Raw genomic sequence first — 22,137 nt, 5'->3', positions numbered from 1 at the left:
CAGGAACTGCCTCCTCCCGCGGCTTGACCCGAGAGCCTTCTAGGTCCGGTGTCATCTCCTAGCCACTCTGGCCAGGCGCCACCGATTCATCGTTTTCCTTGCTGCAGACATGGCGACGAAATGCCTCCTTCCTGGATTTCCCAGTGGCTCAGAGATTGGCGAGGCCGCGATGCACCTCCAGTCCTGCTGCAGCACCCGCTGTGGCCCTTTTCCTTGCTCCAGCACCTTTTCTGCCGAGCTGTTCATCCCCACTTACTCGTATTTTGGGATCTTTGAGCACCTTTCTGACTCCTAGACCTGTTTTTTAATATTTTTTATTGACTATTCTCTGTATTTACATTTCATATGTTATTCCCTTTCCTCCAATCCCATACCCCTTCCTGCTCCCATTGCCTCCATGGAAGTGCTCCCTCTCCCATCTCAGCTCCTTGGCATTCCCCTACACTGGGAAAAAAACCCGAGCCTTCACTGGACCAAAGGCCTCTCCTCCCATGGATGCCAGAGAATGCCATCTTCTGCTGCATATGCACCTGGAGCCATGGGTCTCTCCATGCAAACTCATTGGTTGGTGTTTTAGACCCTGGGATCTGTGGTGGGTTTGGTTAGTTAATAATTTTGTTCTTCCCATGGGTTTTTTGTTTTTAGTTGTTTGTTTTTTTTATCCCTTCACTGTACTGTACCTATTTGATAGAATGCACTTAGCTATGTGGATTTTATTGTTTTGTTTGTTGTTTTGAGACAGAGTCTCATTATGAAACCCCGACTGTCCTGGAGAACACTATGTAGAACAAAGTGGCTTCCAACACACATGACATATGTCTGCCTCTGCCTCCCAAGTGCTGGGATTAAAGGCGTGCTCCATCACCACCACCCAAGTTTTTTTTTAAACTTTTAAAAAAAGATTTATTTATTTTATGCAAGTATACTGTAGCTGTTTTCAGACAGATCAGAAGAGAGCATCAGATCCCATTACAGATGGTTGTAAGCCACCATGTGGTTTCTGGGAATTGAACTCAGGACCTTTGCAAGAGCAGTCAGTGCTCTTAACCACTGAGCCATCTCTTCAGCCCTCCAGCCAAGTTTTAAGATTTTATTTTTTATTTATGCATGTGTTCGTGTGTGTGTGTGTCTGTCTGTCTGTCTGTTTGTCTCACTCTGTCTCCTGTCTCTGTCTCTTTGTCTCTGTCTCACTCTGTCTCTTTCTGTCTCTGTCTCTGTCTCTGTCTCTCTCTCTCTCTCTCTCTCTCTCTCTGTGTGTGTGTGTGTGTGTGTGTGTGTGTGTGTTGTGTGTGTAACTAAGAATGGATTCTCACTCCCGGTAAGTCACAATTCTTCCTTTAGGCATGAAATGAAAAGACAAAATAGTGACGATTTCAGACTATGGCTGCAGCAGCCATATTTCCTGTCAAGTGGAAGAAACCAGTCTGTGGAATAGGAGGGAATGTGCCCAGCTGGAGCACGGAAGGTTGCACTGGGCGCACAGGAACCGAGACATGGCTAATGTCAGCCTCTGCTTCCCGAGTTTCTAGTTTTGATGCCTTCCCATGAAGTTCATATCCTGCCATATACAACCTGAGTGGAATTTATCTCACTGGCAATCAAAGGAGCCTGAATTACTACACTAAGCATGATGAGGTCACTCTACATTCTGGTCATTCAGTCCTACTGTGTGGCCGTTCACTACGAACTGAGCATTAGAGGGAGGACCGTGAGATCACGAAGATTCCCCAGGGCCCTCTTCAAGGTGATGTAAGGGTTACTGGGGCAACAGAAACTCTTCAGTGAAGCTGCCTGCAGATTGTGCTGGAAGCTCGCAGGATGCAGATTTTGTGAGTGGTCACCCAGCTGGATTCGTGTTTTCAGTGACCTTTGAGCTTTCGGTGGCCCTGTGAGTTAGTCCCCACCCACAAGCAACCCTGTTCAACTCATCAGTTTTGAGATTCAGTCTCAAAAAAAAAAAAAAAAAAAAAAAAAGCACTGCCCTGCCAAAAACAAAAACAAAAGACAAAATGCTGCCAGTTGCTTCTAAATGTTATAGAAACACGTTAGTCAAGTCCAATAGCGCCAGACAGTGGCCTCTTGGTCAAGGGTGATGTTGGCAGGAGGCACTCCAGCACTGTATAAATAATGCATGCAGGGATTCAGGCTGTTCCAGAATCTCAGAAACACGAGACTGTGTGGACAGAAGGGCGCAGGAAGCCATGGCTATCTATGTCTGGAGACAAAAACTGTTATTCAATCACCAGAAGTTTCTCCACTCAGGACGCTGGGGGATCAGTCACCCCAAATATAGAGGTATCTTTGGTGGTGTTCACCCTTCTCCCCATACATGCCAGAGACACAGAAACCACAAGCTACCCAGTGCTCAGCAGGCCATCATGAAGATCTAGAAGTGAACATCACAAATATTGGTAAACAGGGTGAGAACACAGCTTAGTGCACAAGTTTGAGGACCTAGGTCTGGGTCCCCAGCATCCACACAAAAGCCAGGCAATGGTACCATGCACCTGTAACTACCAGTACTGGGGAGGCAGAGACGATCCCTTGGAGTTCACTGCCAAGTCCATGTAGCTGACAACAGCTAAGTCCAGGTTCTTGGGAGACTCAAAAAATAAGGTGAAGGTGCAGGAGGGATGGCTTAGCAGGTAAGAACACTTCCTTCCATCCGTCTGCTCACAGGCAGTGCCCAGCCACAAAGTGTTCTGCTTAGATACTGTGGTAGGAATTCGGGTCAGAAGCGAGCACAGTCTCGATGGGGTCCTCTTTTAGAAAGGAAGCCAGAAAAGAGTAGAAGCCACACTTCGACAGGCCCTGCAGCAGAGCTGCTAGAGGAGGGTAGGGAAAGCTTCCGGAGGCCATTATTGGAGACTGGGCTTGACTGGATGGAAGTCACCAACACACAGCAGGCCTTGGAGACGGCAGGGTGGCTGGTGCTGGGAGGCGAGGTGAAGTAGGACCTTCTGCTGAAAACTCAGCCCAGGGTTCAGACAGACGGTGACTGCAGGTTGGTAACTGGAGGAGTCCCACCGACTGTACTTCGGAACACTCTAGTCGTGGAGGGTGTTACTTGTGTTCCCTTCCTTCTCTTTTCCTGATATCACCCGTCCACTTTCTCACGCTGCTTTGGGAACTTGGACAAATCATTTCAACCCTTTCACAGTAGGTAAGGGCTAACGTGCCTTTAGAATAGTTGGAGGTAAGTAACTTGTGAACTTTGTTACTTGAGCTTCAAAACATAGGCACAACACAGAAAGACCTTTGGCTTAAACCCGAGCACCCTAGGGCAGATTAGAAGGAAGATTGCACCCCAGAATTGGCTGCTCTTGGGAAAGGAAGGTCCAGGGAGCCTGTGACCTAGTTTTGTTCATCTCTTTCCCTCCACCTCTTAAAGACAAAGGCTACCTGAGACTGTTTCAAAAGGATCGTGTGACTTGGGTTAAAAGGTTATTTCCTCAGATAGGAAATGAGGGTGACATACTTCCAAACCAGAAGTTTTACACTTCGTTTTTTTTTCTTTGTCTTAGGGACAGAAAAGACATTTTTACTGTTGGGAATGAAACTTAGGGCCTTTCTCAGGGCTGGAGAGATGGCTCAGCCATTAAAGGCTAGAGTCCCAATCAAAAGTTCAGGGTCTCTGACATGCTAGGTAGGGACTCTAACCCTGAGTTGTGGTTCCACTTCTGTTGTTGGAGTCTTTCCCAGCACCAAGACTATAGACAGAGCAATTATGATGTCAGCAAATCACCTTCTATTTTCTGTGGACAAAAATTTATTTCTAGCTGGAGGTGGTGGCACACGTCTTTAATCTCAGCACTCAGGAGGCAGAGGCAGGTGGATCTCTGAGTTTGAGGTGAGTCTGGTCTACAGAGCAAGTTTCTAGGACCCAGGGCTATACAGAGAAACATTGTCTTTTTTAAAAAAAGTAAGCAAATAAACAAATGTAAAAAAATCCTTTTTTTTTTTTTTAATTCTTTTTTGACAGGGTCTCACTATGTAGCCCTGGCTATCCTGGAACACACTATGTAGACCAGGCTGGCCTTGTATTCACAGAGATTCCCTGCTGGATTAAAGGCCAAGTGCCATCACACATAGCTTCTTAGAGATCATCTCTCTTGACTTCTCCATTCTAAACAGCTCCTGGGAGGATGCTGACGAAACTTTTACTATTGTATTTTGTGGGTTTGTTTTCATTTGTTGTGGTGATTGGACTGGGGACATCTACCCTAAACTTCTGAGCTACATCCATACTAAGGGAAGGTGCCGTTCACTCACTCACTTACTCATTCTTGTGGGGAGGGGAATGCAGGCACACTTGTGTGTGGGATTTAGAGAACAACTTGAAGGAGAAGCCTGTTCCACCATGGATTCTAGGGATGAAATTTAGGACTTCTGTGCTGCACACACACACACACACACACACAAATAAAACCCAACAACAACAATAACAAAAAACAAAACAGACAAACAAACAAAAAAAACCCTATTACTCCACCTCTCCAGCTCCAAGAAAGGTTTTTGGTTTTGTTTTTCAAGACAGAGTTTCTCTGGGTAGCTTTGGCTGTCGTGGATCCAAGGCCTGAGGGAGGTTTTAAAGTTCAGTGGGGCACAGTTCCAAACTCACTACACCACAAGAACCCAGAGAATGGATATTCTTCTTATCCTTCCTTCCATACCCGAAGAGAAAAGAACAAGGTTGCTTGAAACCATGGAGACTCTCTGGAACACCTTCAAGTAGGGAATATCTTCTTCCCACACCTTCCAAGAGGTCAGAGAAGCCCAATCCACAGCCCGAGGTTGTGCAACAGCAGGAGTGACTGGAGGAGAAAAGCAGAACAGAAGGAGGAATGAGGGAAGGGGGTGCCTGCTCATCCCCCCCAAGTACTCCCCTACCTAGCAGCTGCTTCTGTAGGCTCCATAATCCCTGTCCCTCACCTCCACCCATCCTCTGGCCGCCCACCTCTTCTCCACCCACCCCATTCAGCAGGAGGGCACCATATTAGCGCAGCGTTTCAGAGCCTGACAGATCCTTTCTGGGTGCCCCCCACAAGTAACCACTTAACCCCTAGCACAAAAGGCCATGCTGAATGGGCTCGAAGCCAGTGGCTCGTGCGGAGGGGGAGGTCTCAATAGGATTTGGGGAGCTGGGTGTATAAAGCGCTCTGCTCCAGCAGCCCTCAATGGAGGAGCTGGAGTCAGGCATGTGCCGAGGGGAGGAGCCCGGCAGCTGCATCCCGCCCCTGAACAATGATTTATTCATTCTCTTGGCACGCTCAGAGAAAACAGGCTCCAGGGAACGTGGCCCCACAAATCGCCCTGGGCCTCAGATAATTCCCACCGTCAGCACTGAAGTTCAGAGACCTCACTCCACACCCTCATAATTTATTGTCTAAAGCTCGAGGTTCCTCTTCGCTGTTAGGGAGGCTTCTGGGAGCTCTAGGTGGGGGTGGGATGGGTCAGACAGGCAGGCAGGCATCTTCCTTTGAAGGGGCTGCACCCAATCTGGGTCGGCTCTTCAAGTTCCTTCTGGTGGCCATCTCATAGCGTAGACCCATGTACACACTCCTTACTAAAGTAAAGAAATAAAATCGCCAGGCACATAGGGTGACGTGGTTTAGAACTGCCAGGGTAGGGCAGAGGAAGCAGTGTTGGGTGGCTTAGTCTCGATAAACTAGTAGGTCTAGGTCGTAAGGGATGCCATAAAGAGTTGCTGGGTAAAGTGCAGGCTGCTGGCCAAAAGTCACATTCCTGTAGAGGAATCTCTGCAAACTTTGGGGGCTGAGAACCATAACAGAAGTAGGTAAGCTCTAGGTAGGCATGGTGGTACACACCTAGTAATCCTAGCATTTGGCAAACTGAGGCAGGAGGATCATAAATTTGAAGACAGCCTGGACTCCACGGAAAGACCCTATCCTCCCTCCCCCAAAAAAACCTGTCAAGTGTTAGACAAGTAGTTTCTTTCTTTAAAAAAAAAAAATTATGGGCTGGAGAGATGGCTCAGCGGTTAAGAGCACTGACTGCTCTTCCAGAGGTCCTGAGTTCAATTCCCAGCAACCACATGGTGGCTCACAACCATCTGTAATGGGATTCAGTGTCCTCTTCCGGTGTGTCTGAATATTTCTACAGTATACTCATATACATAAAAGAAATAAATCTTAAAAAGAATTATTTTATTTTGCCTGTGTGTATGCATGTGTCCTACGGAGTGTCTGATGTTCAGCTATATAGCTGAAACCCTGTCTCATAAAAACAAGTACTCTTTGGGTGTGGGTCAGAGGAAGGTGTTAGATCCCCCTGTACTGAAGTTATGGATGGTTGTGAGCTGCCCTGTAGATGCTGAGAATCGAACCTGGGTCTTCTATAAGAGCATCTAATGCTCCTCTCAACAACTGAGCCGCCTCTCTAGCCCCAAGGCCAGTAGCTTCAAGACCAAAACAATGACAAGCAAACCTGCCTTCCTGCTTTCATAGTTCATGTCACCAGGGCCAGACATTAAAAAAAAAATCATAATAAATAACACACAAAAAAGAAAATCAATAATGTTATCAGAACAGGAGTGTCAGGTTGATGTGACCATCCTCAGACCGGCCCCCAGGCCTCCAAGCTCCAAGCTTGTAATTACCTTGTCATACAGAAAACAAATCTACTGTGGGCCTTCCCAGTGAGAGGTGGGAGATCTCAGACAAGGAGGTCACTTGGTTGGGGAGGGGAGGGAACGGCAGGAAGACTGATTGATGTCCAGTGCTGGGGGGGGGGGTTGGGTAAGAGAGCTTGAAACTGACAAGCTGAAGCCCAGAGAGCTCAGAAAGTTTTCTTCCTTCAGAAGAAGTTCGGACACATGAGGGGAGGGGATATAGTGACTGGGAAGAAGAGCTAAGGAGAAGGGCTCAAGCCCTTTTCTCGGAGGCCTCAAGGGGGCGATTCCTAAGAGGCTGCTGCCCCCTGGTGGGCATAGAGAGGACCATCAACACCACCAACGCTGAAATCCCATCAAGTGACTTCCTAGGCAACATATCCATGGGCTTAGGTTGAATTCCTCAGGAAGGAAGGTGATGCTCACTTAGAATGTTTATTAAGAAGTTCCTTTTGCAACGCATGGTGGTAACAAACTTTAATCCTAGAACTCAGGAGGTAGAACTGGGGGGTTGGGGGGGAAGGAATCTGTAAGAATATGTAGTCTACGTAGTAAAGCTCTGTCTTAATAAGAAAAAGAAAGTGCCCTTGCTCTTTTTGGCTGGGGCTGTAATGCCTCAGCCATGCATAGTAGCGCAAGGTACAAAGCTGCAATCCCAGCACGCAGACAGCAGAGGCAGGAGGATCATTTATAGTAAGTTCCAAGCCAGCCCGGGCAACACGAGGCTCTGTATCAAGCAAGCAAACGAACAACCCCCAGTGTCTTTGGGCTCAGTATCCATGAAATCAGGGGAGAAGCAGGGTCAGGCAAAGGAAGCTGAGTGGTAACATAAGCTTGTGATACTCTCAGCTCCCCACAAGGAGCTAAGGTTAGAATGGTCCTTCTGAGTCATCCCTACCTGATTTGATCCGGCAATGCCTTTATACACCTGTCACTGTCACTACTGCTGGAAGGAGACCTGGCTTTGCAAGGTGCCCTGTGGCTGAGACAAGTCTCAAAGGGGAGAACATAGGAAGCTGTCCTCACTGTGTTCCTAGCAGCTGGGCCAGTAAGGCCTTCAGTGTTGGCTTCACCCCACATACCACAGATGCTCATCAAACGTGTTAGGTGAACCACAGGTTCAGCTTGGGCTACAAGCACTGGGCTCTGGGTTCCAGGCTCAGCGGGACAGTGTATCAGTCCCAGTTACCGGCCTGCTATGGGGGGATCCTTGGGGATGCTCAGGAGAGCTTAATACTTAGATTGTGTATTCATTTACACAGCTACCATTCACTGAGATTCACTGACCCTGCCTCAGGGCCAGGCCTGGAGGCAGACAATTTCCACTTCTTTTTTTCTATTTAATCCTCACAACTGTGGATCGAGCATTAAGTCAGATTATTCAGATGAGATCAAGTTATTAAGTGGCTTTCACAGTCTAATGACATCTTAAAAAATGATACTCACAATGGGTCAAGTGTTATTTCTGCTGTCAAAGATTCTTCAGGTCTCAAAAGGTCTTGGCTCTGTTCTGCCTGTGTGTGCTATCTGAATAGGATGGCCAGAGGTTTGCAGTCAGAGCAGTCAGAGTTGATTATGGCCAAGAGTTCTGTTCCTCAGGCCCTAGCTTCAGCTCTTTTCTGACAGTGCTGCTTCCCAGAGGTAAGAGAACCAGACTGTAAAGTCCTGGCATAATCCACTGACACCCAAGAGGAAGCAAAGGCCTGTGTTCCAGAAACCCCTCAGTGCCCCATATCTCTCGTTGATCCATCTGTTTTGTAGAAAAAGACAAAGACTGGGAAAAGAAAGCCATCAGCCGCTGCTGTGACAACCCTGACTTGTTCTCTCATTCTTGGTCAATTAAGCCTTTCCGACCCTGGTAGTATGTACCTATAAACCCAGAACTTGGGAAGCAGAGGCAGGTGTGTGAGTTTGAGGCTAGCCTGGGTTACACAGTGATACCATCTCAAAAAAACAAAACCAGAACCTTTCAGCACATCCAGGCATCAACACGAAAGTTTTTCATTTTAGTTGAAAGTAGAAAGAGGGAGGAGAGGGGGTCTTTGGATATTATAGTAATTTTCTGAGAATAATGGAGATATTTATTCCATATTTCTCCTTCCTACTACATACCATACACAGTGCACACACAGTGCACTCACAGTGCATACACACACACACACACACAAACACGCACGGCTTCCCTCCTGGGCTCCCAGAACCTAATTTTTCACGTTTAGAAAACCCAGATGATTTTTGCCTGGGTCCATCTGGTTTTCCAAATAACCTGTCTTTTTGATAAATAACGTAAGTTAAATTAGACAAGACAAACAAAGAGAGGGGTGAACAATCAGCTTCCCCCCCAACACTTCTCTCAGCCTCTGAGAAAAAGAGGGGGCTGAAAAGCCCAAAGCACAGTCCACTCCCAGTCGGGCCCCAGCACATTCAACCTTCTGAACTGGGTCCAGTGCTTCCCCAGCCCGGAGCCAGGAGCAGCTCTGTCACCCCACTGCTGGCCCACTAGCCATAAAAAAATACCACATGCAGCGTTTCATCTGAACATTAGCAAAGAACCCAAGTGTTCGACCCCAAAGCTTCCTCCAATCACCCTTAGGCTGTGGCTACTACAAACTCCCTCTTCTCATTATGTAACCCACCGCAGGGAAGGACGAAATCAATACACTGAAAATGAAAAACCTTTAAGGTGAGAGAAGATGGGAAGAAAGAGGGAACTGAAGGCCCATGGAGAAAACTAAGATGCTACAACTAAGGGACCAAGAGATCTGCTGCCTTGTTCTCAAAAGGTTGAAGCTGATGCCAGCTACGCACAAAGCCAGGCCTATTTCCCCAGCTCACTTTTGAGAGTCCTGGCAATACCCATAGGCCTCCATTCCTACAGCTGTCAATGTCTCAGTACCGCTCTAACTGCCATCGGCTGCTGGATTAGCCTCATGGGCTGAGAGACCGGGAAGCTTTTACTAAGGTGTGGTTCCCCCTACCCACAGTGCACCCAGGCATCAGCCCTATCCCTTCCTGAGCAGCGTGTTAGATGTGCAGTTTTAATCATGTACAATCATGCCACATTCCATTGTACCTTTAGACCAACCAGTGAGCTGTATAAAGTCAGTGCCCCTGAGCATCCTACATTTGAAGGAAAAAGTCTAGAGAATGACTTAATACAGAGTCTCACAGTCGTTTCTATGGTTCTACCCCACACTGGAAAGCCTTTTAGGCAAGCCAGGCATGATGGCTTACACCGGTTATCCTGGCGCTGTGGAGGCTAAGGGAGGATTGCCGTGAACTTAAAGCTAGCCAAGGCTACTCGGCAAAGTCTAAGCCAGCTTTATCTGGCTACACTGCAAGTTCTTACCTCGAAATTACAAAAACAGGGGGCTTAGATAATTCACAGCTCCAAGGGCACACTCCCGTGAGCACACATACCATGTGCAAAGGAAAACAAATCTTAAAACAGTAAAAACTGCATGAGAATAAAATTTTAAAGTACTTCTTTTTGAGACAGGGTCTCACTAAGTAGCTGTGACTTCCTGGAACTATATAGACCAGGCTAGCCTCATACTAAACTTGCCTGCCTCTGCCTCCCTAGTTCTGGAATTAAAAGCACGAGCCACCACAATCTGTTAAAAAGTACTTTAAAAAAGTGTTGCTAGGAGGGCTGGAGAGATGGTTCAGTGGTTAGAGCACCGACTGCTCTTCCAGAAGTCCTGAGTTCAATTCCCAGCAACCACATTGTGGCTCACAACCATCTGTAATGGGATCTGATGCCCTCTTCTGGTATGTTTGAAGACAGTTACAGTGTACTTATATACATTAAATAAATATTTTTTAAAAAGGTGTTGCTAGATATTTTGCTCTAAGCTTTTCACTAAGTCTCTGAACACTTACTGCTTTAAAAAAAAGTAATTTTATGTGCCAGGCACAATGCTATCCCACAAAACAAAATACAGCTGTTTTTAAGAAACTTGCTATCTTTAACAAAAGGTAGCAAATTGTGATAAAAGGCAAAAGTTACCCAGGTTACATAAGGTGGTGATGATGATGGTCCGAGAAGGTGTTTCTGAGGAAAGTGGATTTAAGACAAGTGTTTTGAGAATTACACATTGGCAAACGTGGGAGAATGGAGAGAAAGGCAAGCCAGGAGACTGGAAAGGTACTGAGTCAGTTCTTGAGGCTCAGTGTAAGAGGGGAGTAGACTGAGGCTGTGAAGCAGGGTTTTATCATACAGGGCCTGCTGGGCTCTGAGGAGTTGAACTTTGAGTGTGACAGAAGACAGTGGAGAGTTTGCTTAATTAATAAAAATATATCTGTAGATTCATTTATGTGTATGAATATGTACTGCCTGAGTTACAGAAGGTTGTAAGCCACCATGTGGGTGTTGGGAATCAAACCCATGAAGTGTTTCCAATCGCTGAGCCATATCTCTGGCCCCTAGTTGTTTTTTCCTTTTTAAGATTTACTTATTTATGTATATGAGTGCTCTATTTTCATGTATTCCTGCATGACAGAAGAGAGATTCAGACTCAGACAGAAGGTGTCAGATCCCATTACAGATGGTTGTGAGTCACCATCACACACCATGTGGTTGCTGGGAATTGAACTCAGGACCTCTGGAAGAGCAGTCAGTGCTCTTAACTACTGAGCCATCTCTCCAGTCTGTCTCCAGACTTTTTTTTTTTTTTACACAGGGTTTCTCTATTACAGCCCGCTGCAGGCCTGAACCACGTTGCCTAGGCTTACCTCTAATTTATGACAATCCCCGGTCTCTGCCTATTGAGTGCTGGGATTATAGGCATTCACTACCACACCCAGCCGTGGAAAGCTTGTTTTTGTTGTTAGGGATTGAACCCCAAGCCTTGTACCTGTTAAGCATATACCCAGCCAGTGAGTCCCCCACACATTATGTATGTGTAAAGGCCACCTTCTGGCTGCTATGTAGATTGGATACAAGGGAAGCAAAAGCAGAAGTGGGGACATCAGGAGACGACTCCGGTATCCTGGAAAGAAGCTGAAATTCAGAGCACAGCACTGGCTCAGAGCTGGAATAAGCGAGCTGATTCCAGATACATGTTATAAGAACCCAGAGAAAGACCTGGAAACGAACAAGAATGTTCTTCATTTTTCACACTTGAGGGACAGGGAACAGTGATAGCTCTTTTGAAAAGAGATTTATATTTATTATTTCTAAATTATGTGTTAGTGAGTTTGTGTAGGAGAGTGCATATACCTGGGGGAGGCGCAAGGCACTGGATACCCCTGGAGGCTGCTGTGAACCCTATGACTTGGCTACTGGGATTTCAACTCCCCTGAAAGAGCAGCCTCCAAGCCGTTAGAATTTAACTTCTAAGCAGGGTGTGGTGGCACACGCCTTTAATCTCAGTATTTAAGAAGCAGAGGCAGGTAGATCTCTGTGAGTTTGAGGCCAGCCAAGTTCCAGGGCTACACAAAGAAATCTTGTCTCAAATCAAAACAAACAAACAAACAAACAAACAAAAAACAAAACACACCCAACAACAAAGAAAAGAAATAAAAAATAAAAATAATCTCAAACCAGGAAGAAGTTTACAGAGAAGTGGAAATGACTGGGATCCTATGGAGATCTGAGAGGCTTAGCCACTAGAGATTTGGGGGATATAATTTGATACTTTATAGGAAGAGACTACACAGTTTACGAAAGTGTGGGCTGAAGTGAATTAGAACCGCCAGCCCCTACTTATGTATACAACGAGAAAGAGACAAGTGGCTGACACTGACATACAGTATTCACCAGACTTAGGCTCTCATCCTTCCTAGTAGGTAGTTTCCAAGTGGTGGAGCTGAGCCGTACTAGGAGTCTGTTGTACTAGGAGCTGACAGTTCAATACCATGGACAAATGGCATGTGGGTCAGGCAGAAACTCTTCAATCCTGTTAAAAAGGTGGAAGCTTAGCATGACTTCTAGCAGGTATATTTTCATAATGACCTATAGTTAAAGACTACATTTTTTCTTCTCTAAAGTGTAGGGAGAATTTCTTGCGCACCTGTCAATAAAAACTGATGGCCTATCAGCTGAGGCAGAAAATAGGAGAGAGAAAGGGAACTCTGGGACAGTCAGGTGTGAGAACTCTGAAGGAGAGACAACTGAAACTGAGGAAAGGTAACTATGTGGCAGATATAGACTAGAATAAAAGTATTAGATAAGTTATGGGCTAGTCCAGGAACAAGCCCAAGTTTATGGCTTAGGCATTTATTCAAGCATAAAAAGCCGTCAAGGCATTATTCTGGGAACAAACAGACTGGATAGAAAAGCTTGCAATTGTAAACTAAAGAATATGTTCTTGGGCTGGAGAGATGGCTCAGTGGTTAGAGCACTGACTGATCTTCCAGAGGTCCTGAGTTCAAATCCCAGCAACCACATGGTGGCTCACAACCATCTGTAATGGAATCTGATGCCCCCTTCTGGTGTGTCTGAAGATAGCTACAGTTTATATGTAATAAATAAGCATATTACAAAAAAAAAAAAAAAAAAAAAGAGAGAGAGAGAGAGAGAGAGAGAGAGAGAGAGAGTATGTTCTTGGGAGCCTGCAAAATGGCTCAGCAGATAAAGGCACTTGCTGCAAACCTGAGGGGTTCATCCCCAAAAATTATATGGTGGGAGGAGAAAACTAACCTTTGTAAATTATCCTCTTATTTTTACGTGTGTGTCTATCCATACAAACATAAATGAAATGTAGCAAGACTAAGAAAATAGAATGTATTTGCCCTGATTTCTCAGATACTGATTTTCTTCTAATTTAGTGGTCAGTTCTTTTTATTGTTTCTTCCAAGGAGAGCATGTAGAAAGGTTGGAGAGCTTGCTAAGCCTAGGCAAGGCCTTTAGTTTGCTCCCAAGTGACTTACCACTCACAGGGCATGTGGAGAAAAGGGGATCTCTTCTCAGCTTTGCTGCTCAGAGGGAGGAGGGGGCCTACATTAGGTGCTTTTTATAACACTCAGAGAACAGCAATAACCCTAACCTTGGATCCAGAGTACCCTGAAGTACATGGAGGCCAGCCAAGGAGAAAGGAGGACTAGGGCAGGAGAGGACTGTATGGAGCCTCTCCTCCTGACCAGCTCTTAATTCAGACCACTAAGTGGGTTGTCTGATCACTTCCTGGGAATGGAGAAGCCAGTGAAGGGCAGGTGTAGCACCCTCCATGCTAGATGCAGAGTCCCTGGGAGGGAACATACTGAAAATGAAATCCTCTCTTAGGCACTGGACGAACACTGAACACTGAAGCCGGACAGCAAACCCTGCCCTCAAGGCAATGAGATTTATTGAAAACCTACATACATATTAAAACAGCTTTATACACATTTCTCCCATTACAAGATTACAAATATACAAATACAAATGTGTGTTCTGTCCAAGTTAGCATCCTGAGGATTAGAAAAACAAGAACAAAAGGCCCTAGCGCCCAACAGAAAACCTACATCTTAAATTCATCAGTCGAATAGGTTGCTTTATGTCTCTCAATAAAAGATAGACACGACCTCATCCAACTTCCCAAGCTCAGATTTTGGCACCGAAGCCCAACATTCACTTGCAATGGCTTCTGCAAAGCAGTACCGGATTCAATTCTGACGGGAAGGAATTGGTCTGTTTCTGAAGCCCAGTGGCCAGGCGAAGAAAGGAACTAATGGCAGTTCTCTTCAACATTTTCATTAAATCCTACGGGTCTTCTCTCAATATTAATGATGAAGTATTAAAATGTTCTCTGGTGGTCAGGGCAAGAAACTAAGCCCAAGAGCAGCAATAAATGCAGAAGGGAGGGAGGCTCTCGAACAAATGCTTTAAATTGAGACTCTAGTCCCAGGGGAGGTCTATTCTCCATTGATTATCCAGTGTGGGTGACACTGGGTATAACTCTTTATCTTCCTCTGTGGGAAAGTGAGGGGTAACCTCTTTCTGAACTAGGTACCAGCTTAAGTCCCTATTTCAAAGTCGATAAAGGTTAATTAGAGATCAAGGCTAGAAGGTTACAGGACACAGAAGAAACACGATGATGCAGCAGCCGGGTGTGTGCTTCTTGGCCTGGTTACCGAGTTAGGGATGGCGTGGCTGTGGAGTCCTCATCCAGTGCTGGTTTTCAGTGCTTTCTGTAATTTTCTATAATGCCACACTTTCTTCCTCCAATGAACACCTCTACTTGAAAGTGGTGTCAATCCAGGAAACTGCTGGAAAAAAATGTCAAGTGCTTAACGGAAGAAGTGAGACTTCAATTATCCTGTAAGTCGATGCTGGGAACTCTGCAGTGCTAAGATTGGTGGCCAAACTGAAAAATAACTAGGAAAGAAAAATGCTGTGGAAAGCTGTGTGGTGGGGAGAACGGGAAGTTCTGCTCATAAGGTGTTGAATTCTGAGGGAAGGAGAGGTCATTGGTGGAAACTGAGTCCCACCCCTCTGTGCTAGACCTACTTTGAATACTTTTGACAGACGCTGGCATGCCAGATGGTGTTAGCTTTCCAAGTATCTGAAGATGCTTCGCTTTGGTCCTGGACTGCTATCGTTTGTCTTTAGCCGCTTAGGAGACGGTGATGTCATTGATGATGGTCCCCTTCTTCTCACCTAGAGAGAACACAGAAGTCAGGGCCAGCTCAACACACACAAGTGCTTTCCTTCAGTGAGTTCTTCAGCAACTCAGTTAAAGCACAGACAATTACCAGACAAACAAAGTAGCAGACAAGTATGAAGGTAAACTTAAAAGCTGAAAGCTGACTGCCAACTGGAGCAGCAACTCCACTACAAATTCTTGTTAGAATTCTACATTCTAATATTGTAACGCTGTCAGATATGAATTTTTATTTCATTGTATTTTACTATTTTGGGTGTGTGTGATGTATGCATGTGTGTGATGTATGCCCATACACATGGAGGCGGGAGGATGGTGGAATCTTCCTCCATTGCTCTCTGACTTGTTCCTTTAAGACAGTCTGTCTCGGAACACAAAGTTTGACACTTCAGCCAGGAGAGCTGGCCAGCAGCCTTTCTCTGCCCGATGCTCAGGCTCTAGAATAGCACAGCCATACAGCCATGCCTGCCATTTTATATGTGCTAAGATTCAGATCAGGTCCTTATGCTTGAATGGCAAGATCTCTTAACCCACTAAATCCTCCAATATGTGTGCACGCACACAGACATGTGCACATGCAGATTTAAAAAAAATAAAATAAATCTGGGGCTGGAGAGATGACTCAGTGGTTAAGGTACTTGCTCTTCTTGCAGAGGACTAGATTCTGTTCCCAGCACCCACAACTTAATAGATGTCTGTAATTCCAGGTCCCCAGTTCTAGGGAATCTGGCACTGTGGCCTCCCCAGGTACCAGACACACACATAGTGCATGTACATACATATAGGTAAAATACAAACTAATCTCTAAACAAAAAGCAAATCCCCACAAATAAACTCTATTTGGGAAGTCCCACATATCAATCCCTACCTGAGGCTTAGATGAGTCTTTTGTTGTCTCTGTCTTGGTGGGAGAAAGTGTATGAAAGACAAAGTTTCTTGAGTTTCGGGGAGCGCTGGGATTGAGGTCAGACAGTGCAGCAAGTTTTTGAAGCACAGCTTTGGGCTGGTTTAGCAGGGAGCCCGTCTTCAGCTGAGGAAAGAGGAATTACCTGATATTGAACCTCAAATGCCAAAAAAGAAGAAGGACATCTGTCCCCATCTGCCTAGCCTGGTACTGAGGAGATGCATTTCTACCTTAGGAAAGACCTTCCCAGGCCCAGTGTCCATCTCCCTCTCTGGATGACTGATCTACAGACCATGATGTCAGATTAACATGGTCCCAACCAACCTGGTGAGCACCTCCTGGTCTGATGTTTTCAAAAGGGTTACTGAGCACAGACTTTGATTCCTGAGCAACCACAGCACGACTGGCTAGAAAGAAAACACAGAAAGAAGTGTTTTGGGCAAAGCTGGGTAGAATTCCTTCTATATTTAAACAAGCTAAGAAGCCTTAAAAGCTGACATAAGAAGAACTCTTGTTTATTTTATTCTCAAGATTTTATAACAATAGCAAGTGTCACCGAGGAAACAATGAAGTGGAGCTTATCAGTGAATCAGTAAGAAGACTAATGTAAGAGAAAACAGCAGTTAGTGACTGTGGAGTACCATATGAGAGAAATGGTTTTGGAACTCGATACACCTGTGTTCAAATGCCAGCCCTAACAATTGAGGGGATAAATCCTGGGCAACTCAGACAGAAGCCACAATTTACCAACCAAGCCTCAAAACCTGAGGGAAAACAGCTACACAAACATTAACTAAGTACAATTTCTACTGACCAATGGCTTAAGAGCCATGCCTCTCCTCACCTCAATGGCTCCTTTAAGACAGTATTAAGGAATGGCTTATGTTAGCTGCCACAGTCCCTGAAGGTTAGAGTCCCCTCCAAGGTGCCAACATTCACAATCCAAGCAGCCAGACCAAAAAAAAAAAAAGGAGGAGGAGGAGCTCACCATTCTTCTGCAGCGCTTTGGCTGTGACTTTCTTGGCTAGCATCATAAACTGACTGTCTTCCCCAATGTCCTCTTCTTCAGCAGCAATTTTCCCCTGTTGAGCCTGAACATGAAGATCATACAGTATTAGCCAGGTATGGTGGCACATGCCTGTAATCCCAGCACTTGGAGAGCTAAGGCAGGAGGATCACCATGGTTTCCAGGCCAGTCTGGAATACATAATGACAGAGCAGCCTCTGTCTCCAAAACAAACTCATGCAACATTAGATTACTGTCAGCTTTCCTAAATAGTCAGTGTAAGGGAGCTAGAAAGATGGCTCAGTAGTTCAGAGCACTGGCTGTTCCTCCAGAGGATATGGGTTCAACTCCCAGAACCCACACGGCAGCTCACAACTGTCTGTAGCTCCATTTTCAGGGAGTCTGACACCTTCTTCTGGGCTCTGCTGGCACCAGGCACACGTGTAGTGTACAGATATACAAGTAGGCAAAACTCCCTCATACATACAATAAAATTTAAAGGCTGGGCCTTTAATCTTCACACTCCAGAGGCAGAGGCAGGTGGATGTCTATGAGTTTGAGGCTTCCTGGTCTACAGAGTGAGTTCCAGGACAGTCAGAGACACATAGTAAGACACTGTCTCAAAAAACAAAACAAACAAAAAATAGTAATATATACAAAAAGATATACCAAAAATATAATATATACAAAAGGAAGATAGGCTGGGCTATAAAGCCAGGCTACTACCATTTGTTTCCTTTTCACAGCTTTGCTGCCTTAGATCAAAAACATAAAAGGGCTGGAGAGATGTCAGAGTGGTCAGGAGAGGTGGCTGAGTAGTCAGAAACGTGTTGAGCTTCTATAGGATCCATGTTTGGGTCCCAGCATGCATGTAGGAAGCTCACAACTGCCTGGAACTCTTGTTCCAGGGGACCTAATGCCCTATTCTGACCTCCATAGGCACTGTACTCAAGTGTACCCCCAACCCCACTGCACATGCACACACTTGAAAAAATCACGTATTTCAGTTTCGAGACAAGGTATCATTATGTAGTTTGGGTTGGCTTGGAAATCAGAGATCCACCAGCCTCTGCCATGCAAGTGCTGGGATTAAAGGCACATGTCACAAGTCCCACCACTAAAATATATATATTTTTTAACATTGGACAGTTAGCCAGAGAGTTGCTTATGGTAACCTTTTCATAAAAGGAAGCAAATCTCAAGATTAAAAGGATTAAACACGTTGTTGCTAAGTTTATATGGCAGGTGAAGTGGCTGAGTCTTCGCCCCTGCAACTCGGTCAATTTTCTCAGACTTTCTACCTGTTCCCGAAGCCACTGCTCTCGCTCAATGCGCTCCTTTCTCCACCTGGCTTCCGTCTCGTCAAGCTGTTCTTCAACCTGATCATCATCAGAGTCTCTACGAAACAGATCCATCTGGGAGGTGTCATCTAAAGGAAAGAGGTAAGGTGTTTAGCATTCGGTAATCCTCACAGAGGGAGTGGTCAGACAGACATAACAAACCCACACCTGCGGAACATTTTGACATAAACCTTTCCCAGCCACAAGAGGGAATCGACATATTAGCTACATCTACCACACATCCTGGTGTGTAGGTTTGCTTTCTGTCTGTGGTTGTTTTTTTTTCCCAGAAAGTAGCCAGGTTGGCACTGAACTTGCTATGGAGCTAAGGATGATCTTGACTCCAGGTTGTCCTCCCTCTGCCTCCCAAATTTTTGGATTATACACATGTAAGGGACATGGTTTCCTGCCCCTGAACAGATCCAGTAAGGTGTGAGCCTCCAAGAGCGTGAGGGTTCCGATGGGTGAAAGGCTTGTTTGCATAATAGTGTACGGATTTTCATGTTCCTCCTTTGAGGAAAGTCCCCTCAGCCAAGGTTAATGACTCCATGATAATCAGAGACAGCATGAGTCTGGAAGGTGAGGACCTGTCTATGTGTTGGCAGAATGGTAGAACACTGTGACCTTCAGGACAGCCTTTAAGACTGTGGGACAGAATGCTGAAAAAGTGAGTTTGAAATATATAATTTCTCAACTATGCAAAATATAAGGATGCAGTATAAATTGTATAAGGGCTTCAAGGATCTAAAGGAACAGAGGTAGCTGTACTATGATCCAGCTTGTCAGAAAGATACTAAGGAAGGAGATAGAGAGATTTAGGGGGTGATCCCACCCACGTAGGTTTTTGTTTACAAAGGCAGGTGGATCCCTGAGTTCAAGGTCAGCCTGGGACAGGGCTAATTTCAGGGTGAGCTCCCCTGCCATCTTATTGTCTGTGTTAGTGCTTGCTGTTTCTTTCTAAGAATTAAGGGGCTGGCAACTCGGGATAATCAAAATGGGGCAATGACTGAATTAATATGTGTAATAAAAAATTGGGCTTTTAGTCTGCAAGAGATGAACTATCCAGAGAGCTTTTAGAATAGCAAGAGAAGTGTCTCGTGAGCAAAACACAGAGAGAGCATTCTGGAAAGCTGTCTGGAGCGGAACAGGCTGTCAGCTTGGACCCAAGGCTGACTTTCAGTTATTTGCTTCACTGCTCGCAGACACCCCTTTTGTCAGAACCCCTCTCCAAGCTGAGGCAGGTCCTTGGTACACGGCCATGCCTGGGCCGTGTTGATGGGGATGGAACTCAGAGCATCAGTGTTCTAGGTAAGCATTCTACCAACTGAGCTCTATCTCCAGACTCCTGGTTTAGTTCTGATTGCCATTTACCATTTTAAAGTGGACAGATATGTATGCTGGAACCATTTCTTTCTAAAAGACCAAGATACCTATGTGCTTCCATCGGAATTTTCTTGTCCGTCCAGGCCCATCGCTGTGCAGATCCCCATCAGCAAGGTACCTCTCTTGATATAGTCGCAGTCGCCGCTTATCATCATCCAACATGGTTTTCCTACAACAGAAGCAACAAGGCCTTCAACACCAGGACCATTCTGCCAGGAAGCATGGCTGCCTTGAGGCATCTCATTGCTTAGAAGGTTCTTTAGAATACTAACATGTGTATTTTCTTGATCTGACTCTCCAGCTCCTCATCAGATGGAAGCACCTCATCAATGACGTCTTCTTCATATTCATCAATCTCTTCCCCATCATACTCATCTTCACTTCCCACATCACTGCCTGACACCTCTGCCTCATCCTCCAAGTATTTCTTTAGTCTCCTAGAAAGCAATGGGAAAGATTAGAGACTAGACAATGGACACACACACAGATTACAGTAAGAAAAGCAGAAAGCCACTGTGCCTTATCTCTGTCCCAGTGAATAGCCCCAATGACAACCTTCATCAAACCCAGGAAGTCAGAGCAAAAACAAAGCTGAAAGTAGGATGGGGTTAGTGGGGTAGCAGGGTGGGGTGACAGCTGTCAGGACTGGGGAGAATGAGAGAGGGTGGAGGAATGTGAGCAGAATCATTATATACATGTATGAAATAGTCAAAGGGATAATGATTAAGAAAAGCAGAACACAGAACCATTAATAATATCTCAGGTACCCTTGATATTTAAATACTGGACACTTAACCCAGACCCGTGCCAGCTGTGTACTTTACAGTTGATTCCTCTTGTCATTCGACAGTTAAGGAGGAGAATGTTTCAGACGGGAGGAGACTAGAAGCTATAACCCTAAAAATGACAGTCGTTCTGGAAGGACCTAGAGATGTCCTTATAGAAATCACGTAAGGAGACTCAGAGAGACTAAACGGCTCCCACATATGAGATGGGCTCAACCTAGCTTGGGTAATCCTACAGCCAGAAACCTTTAAAAATATTTTTTTTGTGTGAGTGCCTGAATGCAGATCTAGGGACACCATGTGGGTGGTGGCTCTAGGCTTCCACTGTTATGGGATTTCTGTTTCAACTTTTTCACTGTATAGTCCAGGCTAGCTGGCCTACAAGCTTCCAGGTCATTCTCTGTTTAAAAATAATCAATCAATCAATCAATCAATCAATCAATCAATCAAACCCAAAACAAAAAACATTTAAGATGACTTGATTATTTTGAGTGTTTCGTATGTCTGTACCACATGCTTACAGTAACTACAGAAGATAAAAGGGGGTGTCGGGTCCCATGGAACTAGGGTGACAGATGGCTATGAGCCACCATGTGGGTGCTAAGAATTGAACCTGGGTCCTCTGGAAGTATAGTAGCCAGTACTCTTAACCACTAATCCATCTCTCCAGTCCCCATTCTATCTCTATGGTGCTGGGATTATAAGTGCAGACCAACACACCCAGCAGGCTGGCTGGCTTCCTTCCTTCCAATTTGTGAACTCTGGGGATGGAACTCAGGTTGTCATTTTGCACAGGTACCAGTCTAACCAGAACCACTGCCTGGCCCCAGAACACTCTTAGTATTTACTACATACTTAGAAGTACCTGCTAGAAGGTTCAAACTAATGTTTTGTATTTAAGCTCATCAGTGCTTAGAGAACAGTCTGATACGGTAAGACCAGAACTCCCTGTTGTTTGACACCATTACAGTTTGTCTTTTCTATTTTCTTGCTTAGTGAGGTGCTGAAGACTGAGTCTATAGCCATGAACATGCTAGGCTGTTCTCTAAACTTCAGCTCAATTCTTATATTGTATTTTCCCTCTAAATCCTAGGCTTCCTGGAGAGTTCCTGCCAGGGTCACTAGTCACCAGGCTTCACAGGCTTCTCAGTAATGTTGTTGAGTAGCTCAACTCTGGCTGCCATTCATTAAGAGCTGATTTAAAGACTCCGCAGTTAAATAAAAATTAACAACTACTACCTCTGGGGGAAAATATCTGGTTATATCCTAAAACTGTACAAAAAAGTTAAAGGACAGGTAACAAACTAGAACCCAGCTGGATCCTAAGAAGATGAAATGACAGGCCAAAAGCAACAATATCAATCTAATAAAGATCAATATGATGTCCTGGATGTTTTACTCTCATGACCAGAGTGACAAATATTTTAAATATAAAAAAAATTAAGTGGCCACTGCCAGAGATGAGAACCAAGGACACCAGGAATGACAGATGTCATGGGAGCA

The 22,137-nt window shown here is 45.2% G+C and overlaps 1 protein-coding gene across 4 annotated transcripts in view; it reads right to left on the bottom strand.

Annotated features, from left to right (window-relative positions):
- Positions 1-15,101: 15,101 nt before the first annotated feature.
- The window catches only part of CLSPN (claspin), a gene marked incomplete at both ends in the record, with an annotated part of 29,320 nt that continues 22,284 nt past the window's right edge, over positions 15,102-22,137 (bottom strand). For all 4 annotated transcript variants that reach the window (XM_080920667.1, XM_080920670.1, XM_080920668.1 and 1 more), the window contains 7 exons: positions 15,102-15,212; positions 16,085-16,246; positions 16,445-16,527; positions 17,109-17,211; positions 18,428-18,555; positions 19,897-20,018; positions 20,122-20,286. In XM_080920667.1, the coding sequence (XP_080776793.1) occupies positions 15,102-15,212; positions 16,085-16,246; positions 16,445-16,527; positions 17,109-17,211; positions 18,428-18,555; positions 19,897-20,018; positions 20,122-20,286 (874 nt within the window). The remainder of the gene's footprint in view (positions 15,213-16,084; positions 16,247-16,444; positions 16,528-17,108; positions 17,212-18,427; positions 18,556-19,896; positions 20,019-20,121; positions 20,287-22,137) is intronic.

This window comes from Micromys minutus (assembly GCF_963924665.1).
Source record: "Micromys minutus genome assembly, chromosome: 9".
Taxonomy (NCBI): domain Eukaryota; kingdom Metazoa; phylum Chordata; class Mammalia; order Rodentia; family Muridae; genus Micromys; species Micromys minutus.
Note: the sequence above shows the minus strand (reverse complement) of the source record. Positions and strands in the feature narration are given on the sequence as shown.